This window comes from Hermetia illucens, chromosome 4 (assembly GCF_905115235.1).
Source record: "Hermetia illucens chromosome 4, iHerIll2.2.curated.20191125, whole genome shotgun sequence".
NCBI lineage: Eukaryota > Metazoa > Arthropoda > Insecta > Diptera > Stratiomyidae > Hermetia > Hermetia illucens.
The window spans coordinates 117,020,042-117,042,224 of NC_051852.1; the positions used below are offsets into that span (position 1 = coordinate 117,020,042).

Sequence of the window (22,183 nt, forward strand, 5' to 3'; positions counted from 1 at the left end):
GTATTTTGGGATTAACAAATGTTTGAGGTGTTATAGGATGTTTTCTGAGATACGTGTAAAAAATTAATATATATTTTCGCTTAAAATTAACTACATAATTTTTCGAAATATATTTCATATGGCACACCGAGTAATCAATAATTCTTCCGTGTGTTCATTTAATAAAGATTTCATGAAGGATGCCAGGCGCATGAAAAAAAGATATTAACTCTTTCTGGTTTCTTATTTTATTCATTGATTATGCGCGCTCGAAAGGGTTCATTCATCTGCTTAGCTGCCTAATTGGAAAGAATCCTTTTTCTGGAAGCCATGGAAGGAAACAATAAGAATTAATTGTGCCATTAAAAAACATAAAGGACACCAATTACGGTTACCCCAAACACGATACTTCAATCGATCCCATGCAAATGCCCGTTGCGTGTCGTCGGAAAAGAGAAACTCGACACGTGATGGAGTCACATGAAATAATTCCAACATAACATGAATATTGACAAAAATTGCCGTGCAAATTATTGGGATTAATTCTGCAAGAGGCACGAAGTGGGCATGGCACAAATGACGCAGTTGCCTCACTTGAGAAGAAATCAACAGTTTTGTTATTTTTTTTCCATTCAAAAATTTGTCACTATTGTCCTCATTGTTGTTTTCTCCAGTCTGCGCTGAGTTCAATATGCCCGACTAAATGGTTCCAATTCAGATATTATTACCCTAAATTAGATGTCAGGCGGTATTTCGCTCATTCTACTTAATTTCATTCAATGACCATCGCACGCAATTTAAAGTGAATATTCTCGAAGCTCAAGAAAAGTGCTGCTAAATAATTCATCGGAATGGAATATTTTTATGGCGATCGAAATAGTCGCGTTCATTGAACGTGTATTTATGAGTTATTTCTGATTACTAGTCATTTATGCCTTTATTCTAAAATATGGCTTCGCTTGTGTAGCTTTCAACGGGTCGTTTTTGACCGGAACTCACTAGAATTGAGTCCAAAATCTGTACCAGTTTTAACCGAATATATCTAGATATTGGCAACGGTTCTGCACAAGGTTTGCAACCTGACACATTTTTTTTTAAATTTAGTAGACCAGAAAGAGTTAACATCAACGACATAACAAACAAGATGATGTAACAATGAATTTCAACAATAGAACAATAACACTTACACCTCTGCGAGCAATTGAATCTTTAAGTAATTGAACAACATCTTCTCCAACAACTCCTGAACAGTTAAAACCCTTTGTCCATCGTACAAGAAGTCCTTTTGTCAAGCCCAATTGCACCAATGGGAATGAAAATGTGAATCCCAATGGAAGTCTTTCCTCAAAAACGGCGTGTTCCTGCAAGAGAATATAAAATTGCATAACTCTGTGGTTATTGATTACAATCTTCATGTATTGTTACCTTCATGAAATTGGCTAGACATTCGGCAATATGATCAAAGAGTTGTACTCCAGTGCCAAGCATTATATGTTGTGGAATTGCATAGATTTTTGATTGCATTTCAAAGTCATTTTCACCTTTCAGATGGATCAGAAGTACGCGGAAATTTGTACCTCCCAAGTCAAGAGCCAAGAATTTACCCCTTTCTGTAAAGAGAAGAGAAAATTGTTTTAGATTAAATGAAATTGAAATTCTATAGATTGAGAAGCTTTTTGCAGTTAAATCGCAATAAATAAATTTTTCAAGAAATTAGGGTAAATTTTTGGAAGTTATTCGGTGTATGAAACTGAATCAGATATTGTAGACAACTTCGGCCTTCTGCAATTTTCTTAATAATAATAGGCTTCCCAAGGCTGTATATTATTGCTTACATTTCTACATTTAGGATTAGCTTAAGGAGATTTCCAGTAAATTTACAAAATATCACAATAAGTTGTTATTAAATTTATTTGAACAGATATCAAGACGGAGAGTTTCTTCTTTTTATAATATTCGGTTGGGGGTTATCTCTGAGAATGGGTCCTTGATTGAAATGTACACCACTTAACTCCCTCTACGCTACTTCTTTAGCATTTTCGGAAAGAATTAATCGAGGTCGCTCATTTGATGCATGGCTATATTCTGTAAAAATGTCTCCTTATAGAAAACTCGATGATGGCATAAGGATTGCAAGCGCAGTTTGGCGGCAACGCCCTCTCAAAACAGTGTCTTCAAAATAAAAATCAACAGAAGATAGTTCAGATTTTCTTTAAATTTTATTTTTATATCAGATATGCAATATTTCGGTGATTATTTGTTCCTTTTGTCCGACCAACAACAAATTGTTGACTGGTTTGGATTGATGAGATGGTAGTGTCTTCGCATGGAAAAAGAATTTGAAAATATCGCGTGACCAATACCAACATATAGGCGGTCCGAAATGCATGGAGGAAGAGAATCGCAAACTTTCTACGAAACCAATGAGAAAATCCACATTAGTTACGTTAGTGCTCAACAAATAATGAATAACAGACAGCATGGGATATCGCGAACGGTGCGTCAGATGGATATCACGTTTGGCGTTGGAGAGTCAAAACTGATATCCATTGGAGGCTTCCTAGCGACCCGTCAATCCAATCATATCCTGATGCACCATTACATGTCTGAGTTAAATCAAGTGAATATATTGGACAGCGACAGATACAGTTGGACAGTTGACAACTGTTTTTTATCGAAAACCTGCTTTATCGGTTTTTTCCATGATCAATGTTCTTCTCTTCTGGCTCAATAGTCCATGGTGTACGGGGGCAGATTCGTGGGCTGCAAGGAAGAAGTATGCGAGAAACCAAGAGCCTGCTTGATTCACGGTTGTTTCAACGATTTCGCGAATACGGTTATAAAGAGTGCATTTTAAAATCTTCATGGTATGAGCTGTCCGGATAGCTTAGTGGTTAGAGCGCAAGGCTGTCGTACGGAAGGTCGCGGTTCAAATCTCACTGGTGGCAGTGGGATTTGTATTGTGATTTGACGTCGGATACCAGTCGACTCAGCTGTGAATGAGTACCTGAGTCAAATCAGGGTAATAATCTCGGGCGAGCGCAATACTGACCACATTGCCTCCTAGTGTACCGTTACGGTCTTGAATGAAGTGCTCTAACACACTTCAAGGCCCTGATCCAACATGGATTGTTGCGCCAACGATTATTATTAATGTTCTTCTGCATAACGCTAGAGGTGAGTTATTAACAGCTACTAGGTAATAATTGGGAAACATTAGAATATACCCTTAGAATCCCGATTTAAAACCTTCCGAATCCCTAACTTTGAATTGAATTGAAGTAAATCCGTTTGTGCTGTGATGGCTTCACGGTTCAAGGAGAATCGTGTTATTCTTCTGGCCTAACCCCGCTTCACCTAAGAGGAATATCGAGCTATCCTAATTGTTCTCTCTTCCGAAAGCATGGCATTCTATGATTCTATTTACCTCAAATCACTGCTGTCTCCACTGCTTTATATTGTATGGAAGACTATCGGATAAGTGTGTAATATTAGTTACGATGCCGGAAGTCCACAACTACCCGATGGAGCGGAATGTTACCAATGTTTGATCCTAATTTCGTTATCGAATTCTAAACAACGAAGAGGGATTTCCCATTTTCCTTATGACGGGGAATAACTCGTGATCTTTTCAATCATAAATGAGGGAATTCTGCAGGATTAGCTGGGGTTCAAGTGAAGAGTAGCCCGCGAAATAATAATCCTCCCCCCTCCTTTTTTCTTTGAAACGTTAGATTCCACATATTTTACTTTTTTGGACTTAAGTTCTTCAACACAGTCCTTTTACTTTGAACGTGGGGTGCTTATTGATCTGTCTTTCATTTTTCTGAATGTAAGATTCCTCTTTAATGTCTTCGAACCTGCCCAACCTTCTGGTTCATTTTTCACAAATACACATTACAAAACTCGTCACCGACCGGGAAAATGAACTTTTTGGACGGAGACCATTTGGAGATTGATATGGATGATGTGATCAATGCTGGCAATAGCCCTTGTTACAGTGACTTGGACCTTTTCTTTCGAATTCAATCGTTGTCCTTTCACGGCCATTTTCATGCGAGGGGAGAGAAAAAAGTCCGTTGGAACTATATCTGTACGAGCCAACCGCTTCAGCACGAACATGGCGCGGTGGCACGTCGACATCTGGTCCGACAGAGTTGATTCGTTTTGACAATCGACCGAGCATTTTGCGTAAATTTGGCGAATGAACCACAATGGTAAAAAGACCAGAAGCATGGTCTTCACCCTCACCTTTTCAACCGAGAATAGTTGGTTGCGCAACGTTCCGTTTTTGGGTCGTACACCAGTATACCAAATGTCGCCTCCGATTTCCACTTTAAAGGGAAAATTTGGTCTTGCCCCATGCTTTTTGAAATGTCTGTTGTCATCTGCAAACCTTTCGTTTTTTTGTGCATCACTCAAAATTTTTGGGACAAACTTCGCGCACATTTTCCCAATCACCAAATTTTTTTAGATGATAGTCTGAATGGTAGCGCAGGACGGGCTTAACGCTGGCTTAACTAATCAGACAAATCGAAAACCGACGAATAGAATTGAGAAGTTGTTTCACTTCCGACATATTTTCGATAATCCTTGACATTGAAGCACGAAGTCTCCCGGAACAACCTATGCCACTCAAAAACACTTGATTCATGGCTTCATCTCCGTAGGCCTGCTTAATAACATCGAAGGTTTCCTTGTTTTGTTTTCAATTTTTAAGCAAAACTTCATGCTGGAGCGTTTTTTAGAGATCCCGTTGCATGATAACCGTGACACTTCTACACAGCTGTCCACAGGAAATCGTGTGCTCACTCTGCAGGTCGCATTCTGTTCATGAAAGGCCCTTCCCACCAGGCAAAGCTGTTCGGACTCCATTCCGTCGTTCTTTCGCCTGCAGAAAATCAGTTTTGCTACTTAATCATCTCACGATATATTTTTTAAGTACCAGCAATTAAGCGTATAGGTTAAAAAAAAAATCCCACTTATACATGTATTAAATACAAATATACACATTTGTGGAGTATAGGGCACGCAGTCTCTTCCCTATTATTGCTAACTCCCCCCCATTTGACACAGTGATAAATGTACGGCAGCGGAATTGGTATCCGAAGCAACAACATCAAACCGCTAACTGATCCAATTGTAGTATAGCTTGGCTACAGCAAATTGGATACCATAGCTTTTGACCCTAATTTAATCAAAGATTGATACTATAATGGAGAATTTATGACGTTAGTATTGAGCAGGTAAGGTACAAGACCTGGAAAAGTAGGAGCACATTCCTCACACTTATTCAATGCCTCTTAAATTACGATATTTTGCTAGAATATCCGTAAAATAGATAACACCCAAGATTAAACCGGCTATAAATAATTCTAGTATTAAAACTGCAAGTATATCCGCAACTTCGTTCTTGCCTGCAACAAGCATACTTCAAAATTGTGAAACTAAAAAGATCCAAGGTAATTCCAACCTCGGTCTTGCCTCTGCAATAAGACAATAAGGACTTTTTATTTCAGAAAGAAATTTCGAAATTGAATAGAGGCGCCCTGCAGCCGAAATTCTCATTGAAACTAATTTAAACTAGAAGAACTCAATTTTTCCGTGCCAATTTCAAAATAAGGATGCTTTATAGACCAGAGCATAATGTGTAATTTGCATTTAAATAGGTTTCGGTCACATCATCATCATATCCTTAACTTGAAGTTAAAAACCGTTTATCCTTATTTAAAAAAAACAACGTCTGGTCGGACACAAAGTCCTCTTGATATACTCGTAAAAGAGCTGTTTGGTTGCACGTATTTTGGCTCCTATGATGATATATAATATAATTAAATATAATATAATTAAAATCGTGGGGGTGAGTGATTCATTGTGGAGGACAGTGTGTTTGAAAGACCTAATATATAGGTATCTCACCCAAGTAAAACAAGTCTTGCATGAAAAGTCCTTCAATTTATTATGTTGAAGGACTTCTGATTCAAAATTAGATCCTCACTCGTCCAGGAAGCACTAGCTAAAAAAATTACTCCAGTATTTTGTTGATTTAAGGAAGCCTTAACTGTCGTAATAATCATGCTGCGATAAATGATTTTACCGATCAATCTATTGATTAACGAGTAGTTTAAGTCAGTCATCAATCACGAATAATTATCTACCTCTTGTTCACTTCCCTTTGAAGTAAGAGGTATCGCCACAGTCTGCCTTTTAGAAATAATTAGTTTCCTATTTAGTTTTTGGTGAGTCTCAATATTAGTTTCATTACCATCACAGCTAATCCGTGCAGGTTTTGTGTTTACACAAAACCTTAAAAATGCTCGTCTTCCATACAATATCCGGAGTAATGACTACCATTGAATATGGTTAACCAATTGACTAACCGATTAATATTTTCAGCGGTTAAATAAATTGCCATTAAAAAAATCAATCTCGGGTAAATTAGTTTCGTCGATTAAAATATTAACCCACTAGTTAATCAATTATCGCTGATATCATTGCAACAGCAAGCTTCCTAACAAAGCCTGGAGATCTACTAGGAAATTGTATGTACTGTCCTGGATTAAAGTGGCTCGTATGTCTACTGGGTAACCTTTCCTTAACCCATATAACCAGCTCCACTTAAACGTGTCCTGAAGGTACTAGAATCGCAACAACAAGTTTCGCATTTGAAGATTTTCTGAGTTATTTTCACCCTTTGTTTGTTTTGGTAGAGGTGTACGAAAGCTTCGAAAAACTAAAAAAACTATTTCGGTTTTTTTCTTAACGAATTGTCTTGGCAGGGTTTCTTCTAATCGACATCTCGTTGCTCCTTCCAAACTAATTTCAAGTATGCTGCCTAAGAAGGTGTCGCCTACAGGTTTCATGATGCTGACCTAATCGCCATCTCTTCATCAATTTGATATACTTCAAGAATATTTCAGACACATCCTGATCAAACTATCTAGTTATATTGGCTCTATAATTTCAGCATTTTCAGTGGGTTTTTATCAAAACTTCATTCTATCCGTAGTTTTCAATTTAACACTTTTGATTGTGATTTTTTTTTTGCGTTTTAACTCCTACAATTTTGTACGCAACACATAAAATCTTTTTTGAAACTGAAGGAAGGTGATACTTCCAAAACGGTTATCATATCATTGTGTACGTAGCTAATTTAAAAAGTTGTTCAATATGATAACTATCCATTACTTGTTATTATATGTAGAACCTAAATGATACCATTTCTGTTTACATTACCCTCAATTTTTCTAATTTCACTGGCATCCTTAAGCTTTGCCAGAAGGATAGGATTATTTTACATCGAGAGATTTATTTACAATTTAAAATTTAGATGACACTAAAATATCCATCAACACCAGAGAAGTATTAACGGATCTAACTTTACAGAGATAAATGAATGAGTCTTCATATTCCTGAAGATCATGAAATAGATCTATCTTATCGGTCTTAAGATTTGCTACTTGGTTAGTTTCAAAACAACTTATTGTCTTATTATTAGCGGTGCTTTAAAATTACCTTTTCCATTTGGTAGATCTTGTACGTAGGTTACGAAACACTTGATGTCGGCTTTGCTGTGTGTTTCTTTCGACAGGCCGCGATTGATTTCATAGAGAAAACGTTTTTCCAATTCAGTGATTTTTTCTGGTGTTAAAATCAATTCTTGACACTGTTCACGGATCTGAAAATAATTTTGAAAACAAGACACGCAATTAGATTGTTTCACAACAAAATACAAAAAATTGATTTATGTTATGCCATGTTTAACTCATTAAGGTACAACCATGGTCCTAAATATAAAATCCAGGTTTCGCTCGTGTCATTTCTTGTACGCATTTAATGCAATCATCAGTCACGCAGTAAATAAAAATAGAATTAATTTATTTTTAAAAACCCGACATAAAACCAACGCATTGAATCATACGTCATACAAATGAATTAAAAGTTCTAAAAGTTTTGTGCTAGTAAGTTCTATGGACCATTCAAAATGTAGCCAGTTTTTCGATAGGATGGAATGTGTTCACGCCTGAGGCGGATGATACCAGTACCTACTCGTATATGAAAGTGTTCGATACATTTTTAAGATAATTTTTCGCATTAGGTTTTTGACTTTTGTGTTATCCACGTGCTCTTGTTCCTTTCAAAAAATGTTTGAAATTAGATAAACAACAATAATTAGAAATTGGGGCAAAGCTCGTGCAATTGAATGTTCGGTGGCCTTCTAATAAAAAGTATTTTTTGCTAATGATACAAGATGAGTACCAATAGATCTCACGCCCACACATCCATGTCTTCTGCACGAATAAGCGGAAAATCATGGAAGTTAATCACAGTCGTTGATATTTAGGACGTTTCATTCCATTCCAATCAAATTGTCAACCGAAGCCTTAGAAATGCCAGAATAATCAACTCGATTTCTTTCCTTCAGCTTGCCTTTGTGAGGAGACGAATTGAGATGATGTTTTCGTTAATATTAACGTAAAGTTGATTAAAAGAAACCATTTGGAAGCAGAACAATAATTGCTATAAAATATAGGCCGTTAGTCGTTTTGGGAGAAGATGGAAATATTTAAAAATCTTTCTCATTTTGGAGATATTGAGACAAATAAATGAAGAGCGGAAAGCAAGCAGACATGGTTTTCCCAAAAATGATGAACAAGAGGCAGTTGAAACGTATTGAGAAAGAGAGAACTAAGATTGAATCTGTCCTGTACTAATCTACTTAGTCTAAAAGGGCTGCAATTAGGAAAGCCCCTTCTACTAAAATTTTCTCATCTCATGACAGTCTAATGTAAGCAATATTCAACACCTCAACCGAACCAAGCATTTATGAACTACTTCTAGGAGTTCCTGACAATTAAGTAGCTGATATGTACTTTCTATATGCAGGCAAACAAAAAGTAATCAGTGCTTTCAGGGAGTAACTTCGGTTTTTGATTGAACATATCAAACCATATTAATTTAGGTTATTGCTTCCCTATTAGGCGCAATTAGTAAATTGGTTGATGCAAAGCACGCTCACTGGGATGCAAAGCAGACTCACTGCAAAGCAGACAAACTACGATGGGCGGGCCACGCATAGTGAATGTATGAAGATCGAATCTGGAAACAATAGCGGTTCAGGAAGCCGTCCACAGGAAAAGCCACGGACAAGTTGAAAAGACTTAGTCAACGCAGATAACAGATCACAAAGACCATTTCATATTGAAAAATCACATAGCTGGCATATACCCGGGGGAGCAAAGTTCGACATGGACTAGGTATTGCATTTCATTAGCATTATGTTGTTCCTCGGAATTAGATTATGGGAAACGAACGAGTATCCATCTCAGAAGTGTTTTCCCTTTTCTGATTGATTCTTGTCAACAATGGACTAGCTGACGTGTTATAACTCTAAATGATTTCAAATCAATAGGAATACAGAACAGATACAAGACGAATCAATCAAAAGGCAATGAGAGGTCATACATTACGTACGAAGGTTGTCTCTTCCGCTGACCATGGTTAATTACGGAATTTGGTTCCGCAACAAGGACTCACGTAGACCGTATCGAAAATACTTCATTATTGCAAAAACTACTATTTGTATACAGATGTATTTTCAAGAAACGACCCCGGAGTCGTTTCTTGAATCCGACTCGTGATTCAAAATTGATGCTACATGTGACAGGTCTCGCGCCAGCCCCAAATTTCGTTTGAACGTCACGCGTGTTTATTTTCTTCGATTTGCAATATGAAAAACATGAAAATAGCTTATTTACGTCACACACCACACGAGTTGCAGAAAGGGGTGAATGGTATCATCGTCATGCATGGAGTGCAGTTGCTAGCCAATTTTTAAATATAAATCAATATAATAAGTTTTCTTTTTTGGTTAAAAGGATTTTTATTGGATCACATATAAGATATTTCGGGAACCAGTTGTTAACGGCCTCAGTGTGAAAATTAAAATTAAAATTGTACGATTTTAGGAGGAACGTTTCACTGGAACTTATTGAGGGTAGCTCAAGCACTGCGAGGAATGTAGCTGTAGAATGTTCGAAGAGGTCGAATAGTTACTGGTACTGAAAAATGAAACTTTACTTCAAAGTTTAATGAATAAAGAATCAGAACCGATGGTTAAGACAAATTTGTATACCTCATGAACACACAACAATATCACCATTTTGTTTGAGCTGAGTAATGATAATAAGAATTTTGAGATGATAAAGTAGATAGTTCCCACCGTGGAGCCGATTCGACGAACTTTTCCAGTGCCGCTCTCCTGAACAATTGGTTGAAAATTGCCCAACATGCATTTTCGAGGGCTTCTGGAGAAACCTCTGGGAAAATATACTGCGACTTAACTTTAATACTATGTCAGCTGGAAAATTCAAAAAGCAATCCTCAATTTTTCAAAAAAAATTAAAGAGCGACGACTGCAATCCATGATTTCACCTTCAACCACGATGCCACCAAAATTTCGATACTTCTGGAAGAGACGCTTCTATGGTTATTCAACAAGCCCGGCGCCTTTTTGGGGGGAGATGTGCTTGTCTGGCGGAGGTGGCAAAGTGAAACTTCCTTACTTGCAGGCAGTACCAGTCTGTTAGTAGCATGAATTAGGATGCGTTCAAGCTTTGAAGGCCTGGCGTCAGATATCGATTTTTGGAAAGTAATTTGACAGTGGATGCAGAAACTTTCAGAAGATGTCGAGGAGTTAAGAAATTTAAACCATCGTAGAATGACAGGACTACCATTCTGGGGAGTCGAAAAAATCCACATAGGCTTCATTTCATAACATTTGTTTTCATTACATTTACATCTCTATAGCGATTATATAGTAGAGTATTATATGTAGGCAACTAATCTAATTACCTTAACTATCGAAGAATGATAGCTATGTTTTGTTCAATCCCAGAAGTGCCGTGTTCCAACGTAACAATGTTGGCGAATAGACCGAATCCGTTCTATGTTTTTTATCCTATGGATAGTATTCTGTCAACATCATCAGATTTGTTCTAAGCGTAAAATAATATTGACGAGAACTATCATGATACTTCTGAGCACGACAAAACCGTCTGAAAAACTTATTGACTACCGAAAAAAAATTAATTTGCTAAAATGACGAATCACGAAACTTATTGAATCTTGAGGACAGATTGACGAGAATGGTAGCAATTACCTTAATGACTTAATCAAGTCAGTGCTTTGGGAGTGAATGAGAGTCGATAGGAGTTTTTTTCGACTCCTTAAATGATGATAATGTAAGGTTAATCGGCCAGGTTACTAATGGAAGCAAAAAAGAATCCTCCAATGAGACAAATGTGCTCCTTTCTCTAAGTATGTTTCGTTATGAGTTGTGTTGTGTGGTAAATAGAGAAAAAGAAAAAAATTGACGGAGAGCAAAAATAGAAGTTGCAAAATAGAAGCATCAAATTTCCGACGTTATAATGAAACTGGCAAATTTTTGCAGGTGTACCGGACCCAACTTTGAAGAAAAGACCCCCATAGAGCCAACTTCGTTCCTCCATTTATATTGGTTTTTGTGTTCCCCAAAGTTACCAAGTATGGCATCAAATATGAAGTATTAGTGATTAGTCTGTTTAGGGTTTAACATTAGATATATATGTTAGCGACTTAATTTTCTTGTATACATATTTGGGAATTACTACTGCGCAGAAATAGACATATTCCAGGATCGGTCTAGTTTTTTTCCTATACAGTTTCAGGACCTTTCCAGGGTGCAGGCTGCGACCAAACAGACAGGATTTTAATGGCATTTTTAAAAATGAAAAGAGGGTCGAAGACGGCTACGGTTTCTTGCCAGGGCAGAGGTAATTCTTCAGACGCTGCCTCATCTCTGCCCTGGGAGAGCAGTGTCTGAAGAATTGCCTCTACCCTGGTAGGAAACCTTAGCTTAACCTTATGTGCGATGTGGTTCACATGATCTCTGATGATCAACGAGAATTTTACACTACCCAGAAAACGAAGGTTTTTTTGACATCCAAAGTTGAAGGTTAGAACGAATCCATTGGTTTTGCGGTAGTTATATTTCTGGACTACTCGAGATTTGGAGATATTTCGAGTCTATCACATTAATTCGTTTCATTCGCTTTTTAGTTCCCTCATAGTGAGGAACCCGTCGACTTACTGGAAAATGTCTACCGTAACTCAGCCCTCGGCAATTATCAGATGAAGTCACAAATCAGTCACTGAAGAGAATATCAGTAATTCAGTTCGGCCATACGTATAATGATGTTGTTTGCGTTCAATTACAGTCTAGACGTACATTAGCTCAGAAATGTATAACACATTACAATGAACACGAAAATGGGGGGTAATCAGAATGGTCATTATCAATTGTCAATTTCATACGAGGGTCGAACGTAAAAACAACCTGAGATCAAGTCTTTATTCACCTACATATAACTAAATCAATGTTGACACGTGTTTGCTAGCTGCTTTAATGGCTGGGGGAGTGTAGGTCCGTTCTTGCACCTCCCACGCTATTGAGCAAAATTATGAATCTAGAGCCTCGCATATTTGGACCTTTCCTCATATTGGAACTTAGGAGTGAATTTATTCATATTGCTTTTGTTTTATAGTGACCTAACAATTCATATAAGGGAAACTTGATACTTCTTAGGACCGAAAAACCACTCCTGTAAGTCAAATTGGTTAGGCAAAAGTTCCCCAAAGCTTTTCCACCTTCTCATATGAAATGCAGCACAGTTAATTGGAAGTTGTTGCCATTTCTACATAATGAAAATCGCCAGTGGTAAGAGGTAGCCATGATTGATACATTAAGATCCACCTGCAGTCATCATCATCACTTTCCTAAAAGTGCATTCATTTCAGCTTTAATATTATTCACCCCAATTTCTACAAATTTTATTGTTTGGTCGACTATGAATAGAACGCAACTTCATAAATTTATATTGAATATTCACAATTTCTTCTTAAAAGAATCATACAATAAATAACTCCTCCAAACTTTTCAATTTAATATTATTGTACCAAGGAGACTCCTAAATTGGATCAAAAATAAAAATAAATATGTAGTCTTCACAAAAAGAATCGCGACAAGTAATTCGTTCCAATACCGAACAAAGATATTGGGATGGGCAAATGGCCCCTGGGAGCATTTGACCAATTTATGCAAGCAGTCTACACCATCCACCACCTCCCCTCATAAAACTGCAAATAACTACCCAAGAGCACAACGGTCAAGTAAATACTAATCTCCAAACAACAAATATTTCGGATGCACATAATTCCAAGGAACAAATTTACCTTTTGTCTTGCGTCAGAGATTTGAAGACTTTTCGGAATATTTTAATATTGAATAAGTGTTAAGTGTTTCCACAATTAATAAACAAATATTAGCAAAATTGACTTCACTCATGAAAGCTTAATTTCTTTTCGTCTACGTGACATAGCTCCATCATCTCTACTGTTCGATTCTTAATATAAACCGTCAATTTGTTTACCCCCAGGTTCAATCAATAAAAGATTCTGCAAATACATATCTCGTGTTATTTAAATAAAATTGAATCTTTGTTTTTATTTTTTTAATCAAAAACTGTTGGCTTTGGCAATTGGTATCAACTCTTCAGTTGCTTCTTTTTAGCTTTGACTTTTTTTATAATTTTAATCATTCTGCGTAAATATCATTAAGGTGGATCTGTTTATATATACTCTGGATTTCAGAGGAGACGTAATTATTATTAATCATTGCAGGGAAATGCATTACCAACCTATAAAGTATTTATAAAATTTATTCCAAATCTTTAACCTCGAATGAGAGAACTGCGCATCCATCCCATGCAGAAATATCCTCTTGTCATTCTACAATAAAATTCAAATTGCCATTTAATATCGTCAATTGATGTGATGGGGCAGCAGCAGAGTTTAAGTGAAATGAATGTGTGCAATATTCTTATTTATTTTATAATCGCCACTCAGCCGCCATAAACGAGCTTGTTAATTCAAGTAGGTATGGCATGCATACAATCATATTTTATTTGCCGGTAATATTCTTTTGTATCTGAAGATTTCAATGTGCATATATCTATCTAAAAAGTACTTTATGATTTTATGTTTTGGGAAATATTTTTGACGCGATCCTTCTCTGTTTATTGCTTAGTTATGTGGAATTGTACTGCAAATAAATTAAGTAATTGCAGCCATTCAGAGAGTAAATAGGGTGATAAAAACTTGGAGATGACATCAAATATTTTTATTCTCTGGAAGATATTGATTGGAATAATTTTCAACGAGGTTCAAATACAATGGAAACTCCTGAAAAATATTGAAAGGAGAGGTAGTATTCACCACGTCACCAAAAGTGTGGATATCTAAAAAACTTGCAGTAGTGCTCAGTAGGATGCATCCATTTGATGGGTGATCACCATTGATTAAGTGATGTTTTCATTTCAACGTCAATACTCACATTGACAAGGGTAAACAATTCATCATATTTCCTTTTCTATTTTTCCGTGTAAATTTTGACTTTGCTAGCTTGTGCACGTGTGACCTTTCTGAATGTTAAATTTGTTAAATTTTTTCGGATATGGAAATTCCGAAAAAATGCCAAATGCCTCTCAAAAATAAAAATTTCTACAAAATACTAAAACTCCTTCAAAAAATATCGAACAAGATCGGCAAGAAAATACAAAAATAACACAGCAAACCGCTCCTTTCATAATTGATCTTCGAAGCAATTAGAGGATGTCGTGACCGATAATGAGTTGACGATAACGTAGCCAAGAATTAGAAGAATACTTCTCACTCATCCTTTTCAGTAGAGTGAATTTGGGGGATTGGAATACATATTTTTCAAACGCGTGGGGACACTTGGCAAGATCGCATTGCTCCTTTTACATGTAAATCAATTCAAGATATTTCCTCCTTTAGCTAAACATTTCATTGAATCGTTGCGTATACAGTATTTCGGGAACCATTTCTTTCCTTTTTCAACGCTAAATCTTCTGATTTCATGTTTTTGGGCCCTTGAACATGTTTGGCTAAATGTACACACCCGCTCCAGGAAAAGAATGAACATGTTAAAGAGAAGGGGAGAGGGAGAATAGAGAAAAAAGTAGTGAGGTTTTTGCTTTAAATGGTCGATTTCACGTATATATCAAAACATAGTATTATATTGTGCCCCCTCAAGAAATGAAGATTCAGCATTGTATTGCATTCTCAAGATAAAGTTGTGGCGCGGCAGGATTCGCAGCATTCGAAATTTATTTCGAATGTTGCGAGTGCGAGCGAATAGATGGTGCGGATCTATCCACTTTGCGTAGCACGCCAATGGAGTGGAAGATCTCAGAAAAGTGTGCGATGAGTAATTTTGTTTTAGGAGACCTGTCACAAATTATAGATATCACGTCGGGGTCACCAATTAAGTAATCCAATTACTTTTTTATTTTAATAATCCGTTAAGTAATTAACACCACTTCTCATTTCAACAATCCTTATAAATATTTAAGATATTTTTAAATTAACAATTCATATGTTGTTTTCATTAATGTACACTTAACATTCTTTTTAATTCAACGAACTCAAAAAGACTTCTCTGCTCAATTCACGGGTATAGGCAAGTGGACGTGAGTCTTGGCTTGCGTAGGACGTTTTCGTGGCGTTTCATCCTGGCGGATGTCAGCTTCCCCATACTAGGCGCAGACTTCCTGTGTCACTATGGATTGCTGGTGGACTTGCAAAACAAGTCTCTTATAGATTCCACGACCAACCTTAATTCGTCGGGACATATGGTATCTCACCCAGGCAATAATCTTTCCGTTCTTTTAGAAGACATTACCGACTCTCGTGTTCGGGCACTTCTCCAAAAGTTCAGCCAGATTACTACCAACTGTAGTCTCTCCAAACCAGTGAAGCACAATGTGCAGCACCACATTATCACTACTGGTTCCCCGATCTTCTCGAAGGTGCGTCCTCTACCATCTCAGAAACTGGCAATTGCACGGAAAGAGTTTGAACAACTCGTTCAACAGGGTATCTGCAGGCCCTCAAACAGCTGTTGGTCTTCCCCACTGCATATGGTCCCTAAGCCAAACGGCGAATGGCGCCCATGTGGGGATTACAGAAGGCTAAATGCACAGACTGTTCCTGACCGATATCCAATTCCACTCATCCACGACTTTGCGCATCACCTCGCGAATTGCCGCATCTTTTCGACCTTGGACTTAACCAAGGCTTATCACCAAATTCCAGTAGCTCCTGAAGACATTCCAAAGACGGCAATATGCACACCCTTTGGACTCTTCGAGTTCACCCGGATGACTTTCGGATTGTGCAACGCGGCGCAAACCTTTCAAAGGTTCATTCACTCAGTCCTGCGAAACCTCGAATTCTGTTTCGTATATTTGGATGATGTTTTGGTCGCTTCTTCCACTGAGTCTGAGCACTTAGCCCATCTCGAGTGCATTTTTCAACGTCTCCTTGAGGCCGGTTTAGTCCTAAACGTTGAGAAATGCAAATTCCTTCAACAACAGGTGAGATTCCTCGGCCATTTCATTTCCCCTGAAGGAATACAGCCCGACCCAGACAAGGTGCAAGCGATATCAAGCTTCCCGCGTCCAAAGACAGTGAGGGAGTTGAGGAGGTTCTTGGGCATGCTGAACTTCTACCGTCGTTTCCTGCCCAAGGCCGCCCATCTCCAGTCCATTTTGAACGCGTACTTGTCTGGCCCCAAAACTAAGGACACACGAGAGATCGTGTGGTCTGAAGAGGCTATCTGCGCGTTTGACAAATCTCGTCAACAACTGGCTGACGCTACGCTCTTGGCATTCCCTCTGCAAGATGCACCCCTAGCCGTTTTTGTTGATGCCTCTGACAACGCAGTAGGTGCTGCCCTTCACCAAAAGGTGGACCAAGTTTGGCAGCCGTTGAGCTTCTTCTCGAAGCAGTTGAATCCCGCTCAACGGAACTACAGCACCTACGATCGCGAACTGCTCGCCGCATACCTGTCCATCAAATACTTCCGTTTCTCCCTAGAAGGCAGGCCGTTCACAGTGTTCACGGACCATAAGCCTCTCACGTTCGCTTTGAAACAGAAGCCCGACAAAGCGTCCCCTCGTCAGCTTCGACACCTGAGCTTCATAAGCCAGTTTACGTCGGACATCCAGCACGTGTCCGGGAAGGACAACATTGTTGCTGACGCTTTGTCTCGTGTCTCCGAAGTTAACATCCCCGCCTCACTCGATTTCTCGGCTATTGCCAAGGCGCAAGTGGATGACGCAGCACTTCAGAGCCTCAAGTCCAACCCCAAATACAAATTTCGGGAGTTGCCCATCTTCGGCTCAAGCCTCTCGCTCTGCTGCGAAGACTCGGAAAAGGGACCTCGGCCATACATTCCGGCCACATTTCGCAAGGAAGTGTTCCACGCAGTTCACGACTTGGCGCACCCCGGCATCAGGACAACAAACCGGTTAGTCACCGGAAAATACTTCTGGCCCTCCATGAACAAGGATATTAATTCCTGGGCCAGAGAGTGCATCGCATGCCAAAAATGTAAGGTCTCCAGGCATGTTAGGAAAGAAGTGGGCTCATTCCCCCGCACTACCAAGCGTTTCCACACCATACACCTCGACATAATAGGGCCTTTGCGAGACTCGCACGGTTATAAGTATTGCCTCACAATCATCGACAGGTTCACGCGGTGGCCTGAGGCAATACCTCTGAAAGACATCACGGCGCAATCATGTGCTGAAGCCCTCTGTCGAGAGTGGATACCTCGCTTTGGCGTCCCTGCAGTGGTCATCACTGACCAGGGAATGCAATTTGAGTCCACCCTTTTCTCCGAGTTAGGCAAACTCCTTGGTTTTAAACGCCAGCGGACTACGGCATACCACCCACAATCCAATGGGATGTTGGAACGTTGGCACCGGACGCTGAAAGCCGCCATTATGGCACGCGACGACCCGTCCTGGACGCAAGTCTTGCCTCTCGTCCTACTCGGCCTTCGTACAACCCGCCGAGAGGAATTTGCTGCCAGCCCCGCGGAGCTGGTTTACGGGGAGAACCCGAGACTCTCAAGCGATCCGGTCTTCGACAAGAGATCGGGTCTCACGGAGTCGGGGTTGGTGCGTCTGCTGAGAGACAATCTCCGACGCATCAAAGCGCCACCACCCACTCGACACTCGTCCATACCTGCCTGTTCGCCCAAGGAGCTGGACACTTGCACGCACGTGCTGATCAGGACGGATGCCGTCCGGAAGCCGCTGCAGCCTCCATATGAGGGCCCGTACCGCGTTCTCGAGCGGGGAGAACATTTCTTCCAGCTCGAGATCGGTGGTCACAAGAAGGCGGTCTCTTTGTCCAGGCTGAAACCCGCGTGCGCCCCGAAGCAACGTCGTGTCCGCTTTGTGGATTAACGGCGAACGAAGTTCGGGGATCAGTCGCTGAAACCCCTAGGTTTCATCTGGGGGCGGAGTGATGTGGCGCGGCAGGATTCGCAGCATTCGAAATTTATTTCGAATGTTGCGAGTGCGAGCGAATAGATGGTGCGGATCTATCCACTTTGCGTAGCACGCCAATGGAGTGGAAGATCTCAGAAAAGTGTGCGATGAGTAATTTTGTTTTAGGAGACCTGTCACAAATTATAGATATCAAGTTGGGAATTGAGCAGAGAAGTCTTTTTGAGTTCGTTGAATTAAAAAGAATGTTAAGTGTACATTAATGAAAACAACATATGAATTGTTAATTTAAAAATATCTTAAATATTTATAAGGATTGTTGAAATGAGAAGTGGTGTTAATTACTTAACGGATTATTAAAATAAAAAAGTAATTGGATTACTTAAAAGTTAATATTTTTGTAATATAGTAGTGTAAGTCATCCAATCTTTGTCCCAAAATATATTAAATTTGTTCTTTGATTTTTGGTCATCTATGAAGGTATCACCCAATTTGAAATAAGTAAGAAAACTTAGCATCCTAGGAATAGCTTCTGGAATTTTTGCCTAACCAAATTGTTTTGTTGAATAAGATCGGCTCATGGTCGTATTTTATAACGGTAAAAAATGGTGTAGTGTCCTAATGAAGGAAAGGTTTTGCGTGTTCCCTGTCCATTCCTTCATGGAGTATAGGGAAGTCACATCAGGGTTTTTAACCAATTGACAGAAACCGGAAAGGATGACGTGCAAGTGTGACTAATGCGCTAAGAGGCACATAGAGGTCTATGGTAACAGTATATATTGCGTCCAAGATGTAAAACAAGTCGGGAAACCGGAAGCTGGACGCTTCAGGTACGAAAGGTTTTGTGTATTTCTTAGTACGTAGCACCTAATATATCCATATATTATGTGAGAGTATCCAGTTTCGGGTGATATTGATATTCATAGTCTTCAATTTTCAAAGAAGCAACAAATTTGAGGTATTATAACTTTGTTAGTAATAGTGCGATTAGTAAGATCATGCTTTATATTATAGCCTATATCACTGCAAAATTTCATGGTACTAGGATGAACTTAAGGGGGGTTTCTAACCAATTACAAAAAATCGTAGTAATATACTATTATTAACTTTATTTAAACAGATATCGGCATGGAAGGTATTTCGGAGCCCAGGCACCATATAGTGGCTCCTGATTTTTTTCAGATTTTTCTGCTTGGTAGTTTCTGAGAATGGCCCCCTTAAAGAAGTGATCACTTTCAACCCCTCGCGCTCTCCACCCTTCCAACAAATGTCAAAACTAAGATCGGCTTTGAAAAGTACTAATCGAGGCCTTTAATTTGATACCCCACATGACAATATTTGATGAAAAAAAATTTTACACCCCCCTTTTGCATGTATGGGGACCCCCCTTAAATTCGACGTAAAAGGATGTAATTCACTGTATGCGTGAGCGTTTACAGTTCCCATCTTTCTACCAATTTTGGTGTCAATCGCTATAACCGTCTCCAAGAAAAATGCGTGTGACGGGCAGACAGACAGACAGACAGTAAACCGATTTTAATAAGGTTTTGTATTTACACAAAACCTTAAAAATGATCCTGTCTTGATAAAATTACCAACCCATGAATTTGGGTCTTGAGTTGTGACAATTCATCCTTTCTCTTTTTTAAAGGTATGAACACTAAAATAGCCCTCAGTATCTTTATAGTTAATAATAATAATAATCATTGGCGCAACAATCCATATTGGATCAGGGCCTTGAAGTGTGTTAGAGCACTTCATTCAAGACCGTAACGGTACACTAGGAGGCAATGTGGTCAGCATTGCGCTCGCCCGAGATTATTACCCTGATTTGACTCAGGTACTCATTCACAGCTGAGTCGACTGGTGTCCGACGTCAAATCACGATACAAATCTCACTGCCATCAGCGAGATTTGAACCGCGACCTTCCGTACGACAGCCTTGCGCTCTAACCACTCAGCTATCCGGACACGGACACAAAGTAAGGCAAAAACCTAATTCAAATTGACAATTTTTTGTTTGAAGTCTGAGTGGTCCTACGTCACCCACCCACTTGACGGCGGATACTAATTTTGAGGAGTAATTTAATTCCGTCTCCATTTTTTTTGGCAATCATTTTTCGAAAACTGGGTATCTGCCAAGAAAGAGTGGTCAGTGCACTAAGAGGAAAGGGTAAGTTCATCTTCAAACATAGAGCGGTTTGCCACCAAGTGTATGAGAGACTCAAGATCACTTAATCCTCAAATAAAAAAGTTGCTTTCAAGACTCAGATCAGCTAAGGCCAAATCACTGGTGTTTCGCCCGTTATAATTTCATCCCCATGTCTGATTTATGAGAAATACTATATTGGGAGCAAACAACACTTTTAGCCGCTTTTAATCATTATGCTCCGCAGAACAAAGGTGAGGCAGTGATTTGCATCTGCCCTAACGACGAAACGAGCCTACTGTTTATCCTAAATACTTTTTTGACCTTTTAGGTCTACTCACACCTCTGAGCTGCTGCAGCTAAACACTCGTATACACTGGCTTACTTGTCCCTTTTCTAACCAGTTTGAAGGATAGTATCAAAATTTAGATTTAGATTTAGATTTAATTCGTCAGTATTCGAATGAAAATCGAACGCCGTGGATATGCCTAAAGAGCGTGTAAAACAAAATTGAAAATTTGTATATGAAGAAGCTACTAGCGCTCTAGATGCCGTGCTTCCTCACTTTGCATCAGAAGGAGAATCATGTTGGCAATTGCAAGCACCATTTAGTCTAGTTCCCGCGTAATCAATGAGATTTTTGGGTCAATTCGTGGCACTGGACGAAACATAGATCCGCCAGTCCAACCGAAAGTGTCCAAGACCCAAAGGCAGGCCATGAATGATATGGCCAGCATTTTCCAGAAAGGTCACGGAACATTCACACTAGCCATTTGGGAAAAGGGAGAAATCATCACGGGCGGCTTCTAAGTTGATATAGCCTACCATTTGAATGACGAAGTCAAGAAACAAGGATCACTTGGTAAAGTAGAAACTTCTGTTCCACTACGGCAACGCATTGGCATATTTAACGTCAAATGACCGTCAAAGTGCATGAATTGCGCTTCGAATAGGTGCGCCACTATTTGTATTCTGCAGAGCTGGAAATTCCCCCCCCCCCAATTTTTACTTCTGTCCAAATTCGAAGAAGAAGAAGGGGGAATATTGCCCTTTTTGGCCAGCTCTAGAGTGAATGGCAGCACATTTCCAAAATCCGGCAGCGATGATTTGAGTTAGCATAGCTGATGAGATATGTCCCATATAGGCTTCCACATCAACCACTCTCATTAAATTAGAAACTGTAGCAATATATTTTATTATTTGACAAGTTTTTAGAGGACGGTATTGATAGTGTGCGGTTGTTTTTAATTTTGTCATTAGACGAACAAAGGTGCCAAATTAGATAAACCAACTTCGTTGATATTCTTCTAAGGAGGCGTTATAATACTAAATTCTTGCGATTATTAGATTTTTAATTAAACTGCAAATTGTTGTTGTTCCCTCTTGTTTTCAAAAATCTTTCGCTATTACCCTCACTCATTTTTTTTCGAATTAGATATAATGATGCGTGTTGCATCTGCTATCTTTTATGCTACCAATATTGTTGGAATTTGGATTTCATAATCATATCTGGAACTAAAGCTGATGAGTAGATCTTTTCTTGTAAGGCCGGTTTAATATTATTAGAATTTTTCTCTTTAAGCGCTATCTGTACTTCGAAAAATATTTGGTGACGCTATGGGGAAAAGCCAACACT

At 39.0% G+C, this 22,183-nt stretch overlaps 1 protein-coding gene across 7 annotated transcripts in view; it reads right to left on the minus strand.

The window, feature by feature from the left end:
* The window catches only part of LOC119654823 (hexokinase type 2), a 265,870-nt gene that overhangs the window by 11,294 nt on the left and 232,393 nt on the right, over positions 1–22,183 (minus strand). For all 7 annotated transcript variants that reach the window (XM_038060390.1, XM_038060386.1, XM_038060387.1 and 4 more), the window contains exons 2-4: positions 7,495–7,657; positions 1,405–1,589; positions 1,167–1,340 (exon numbers count right to left, since the gene is read on the minus strand). In XM_038060390.1, coding sequence (XP_037916318.1) covers positions 1,167–1,340; positions 1,405–1,589; positions 7,495–7,657 — 522 coding nt within the window. The remainder of the gene's footprint in view (positions 1–1,166; positions 1,341–1,404; positions 1,590–7,494; positions 7,658–22,183) is intronic.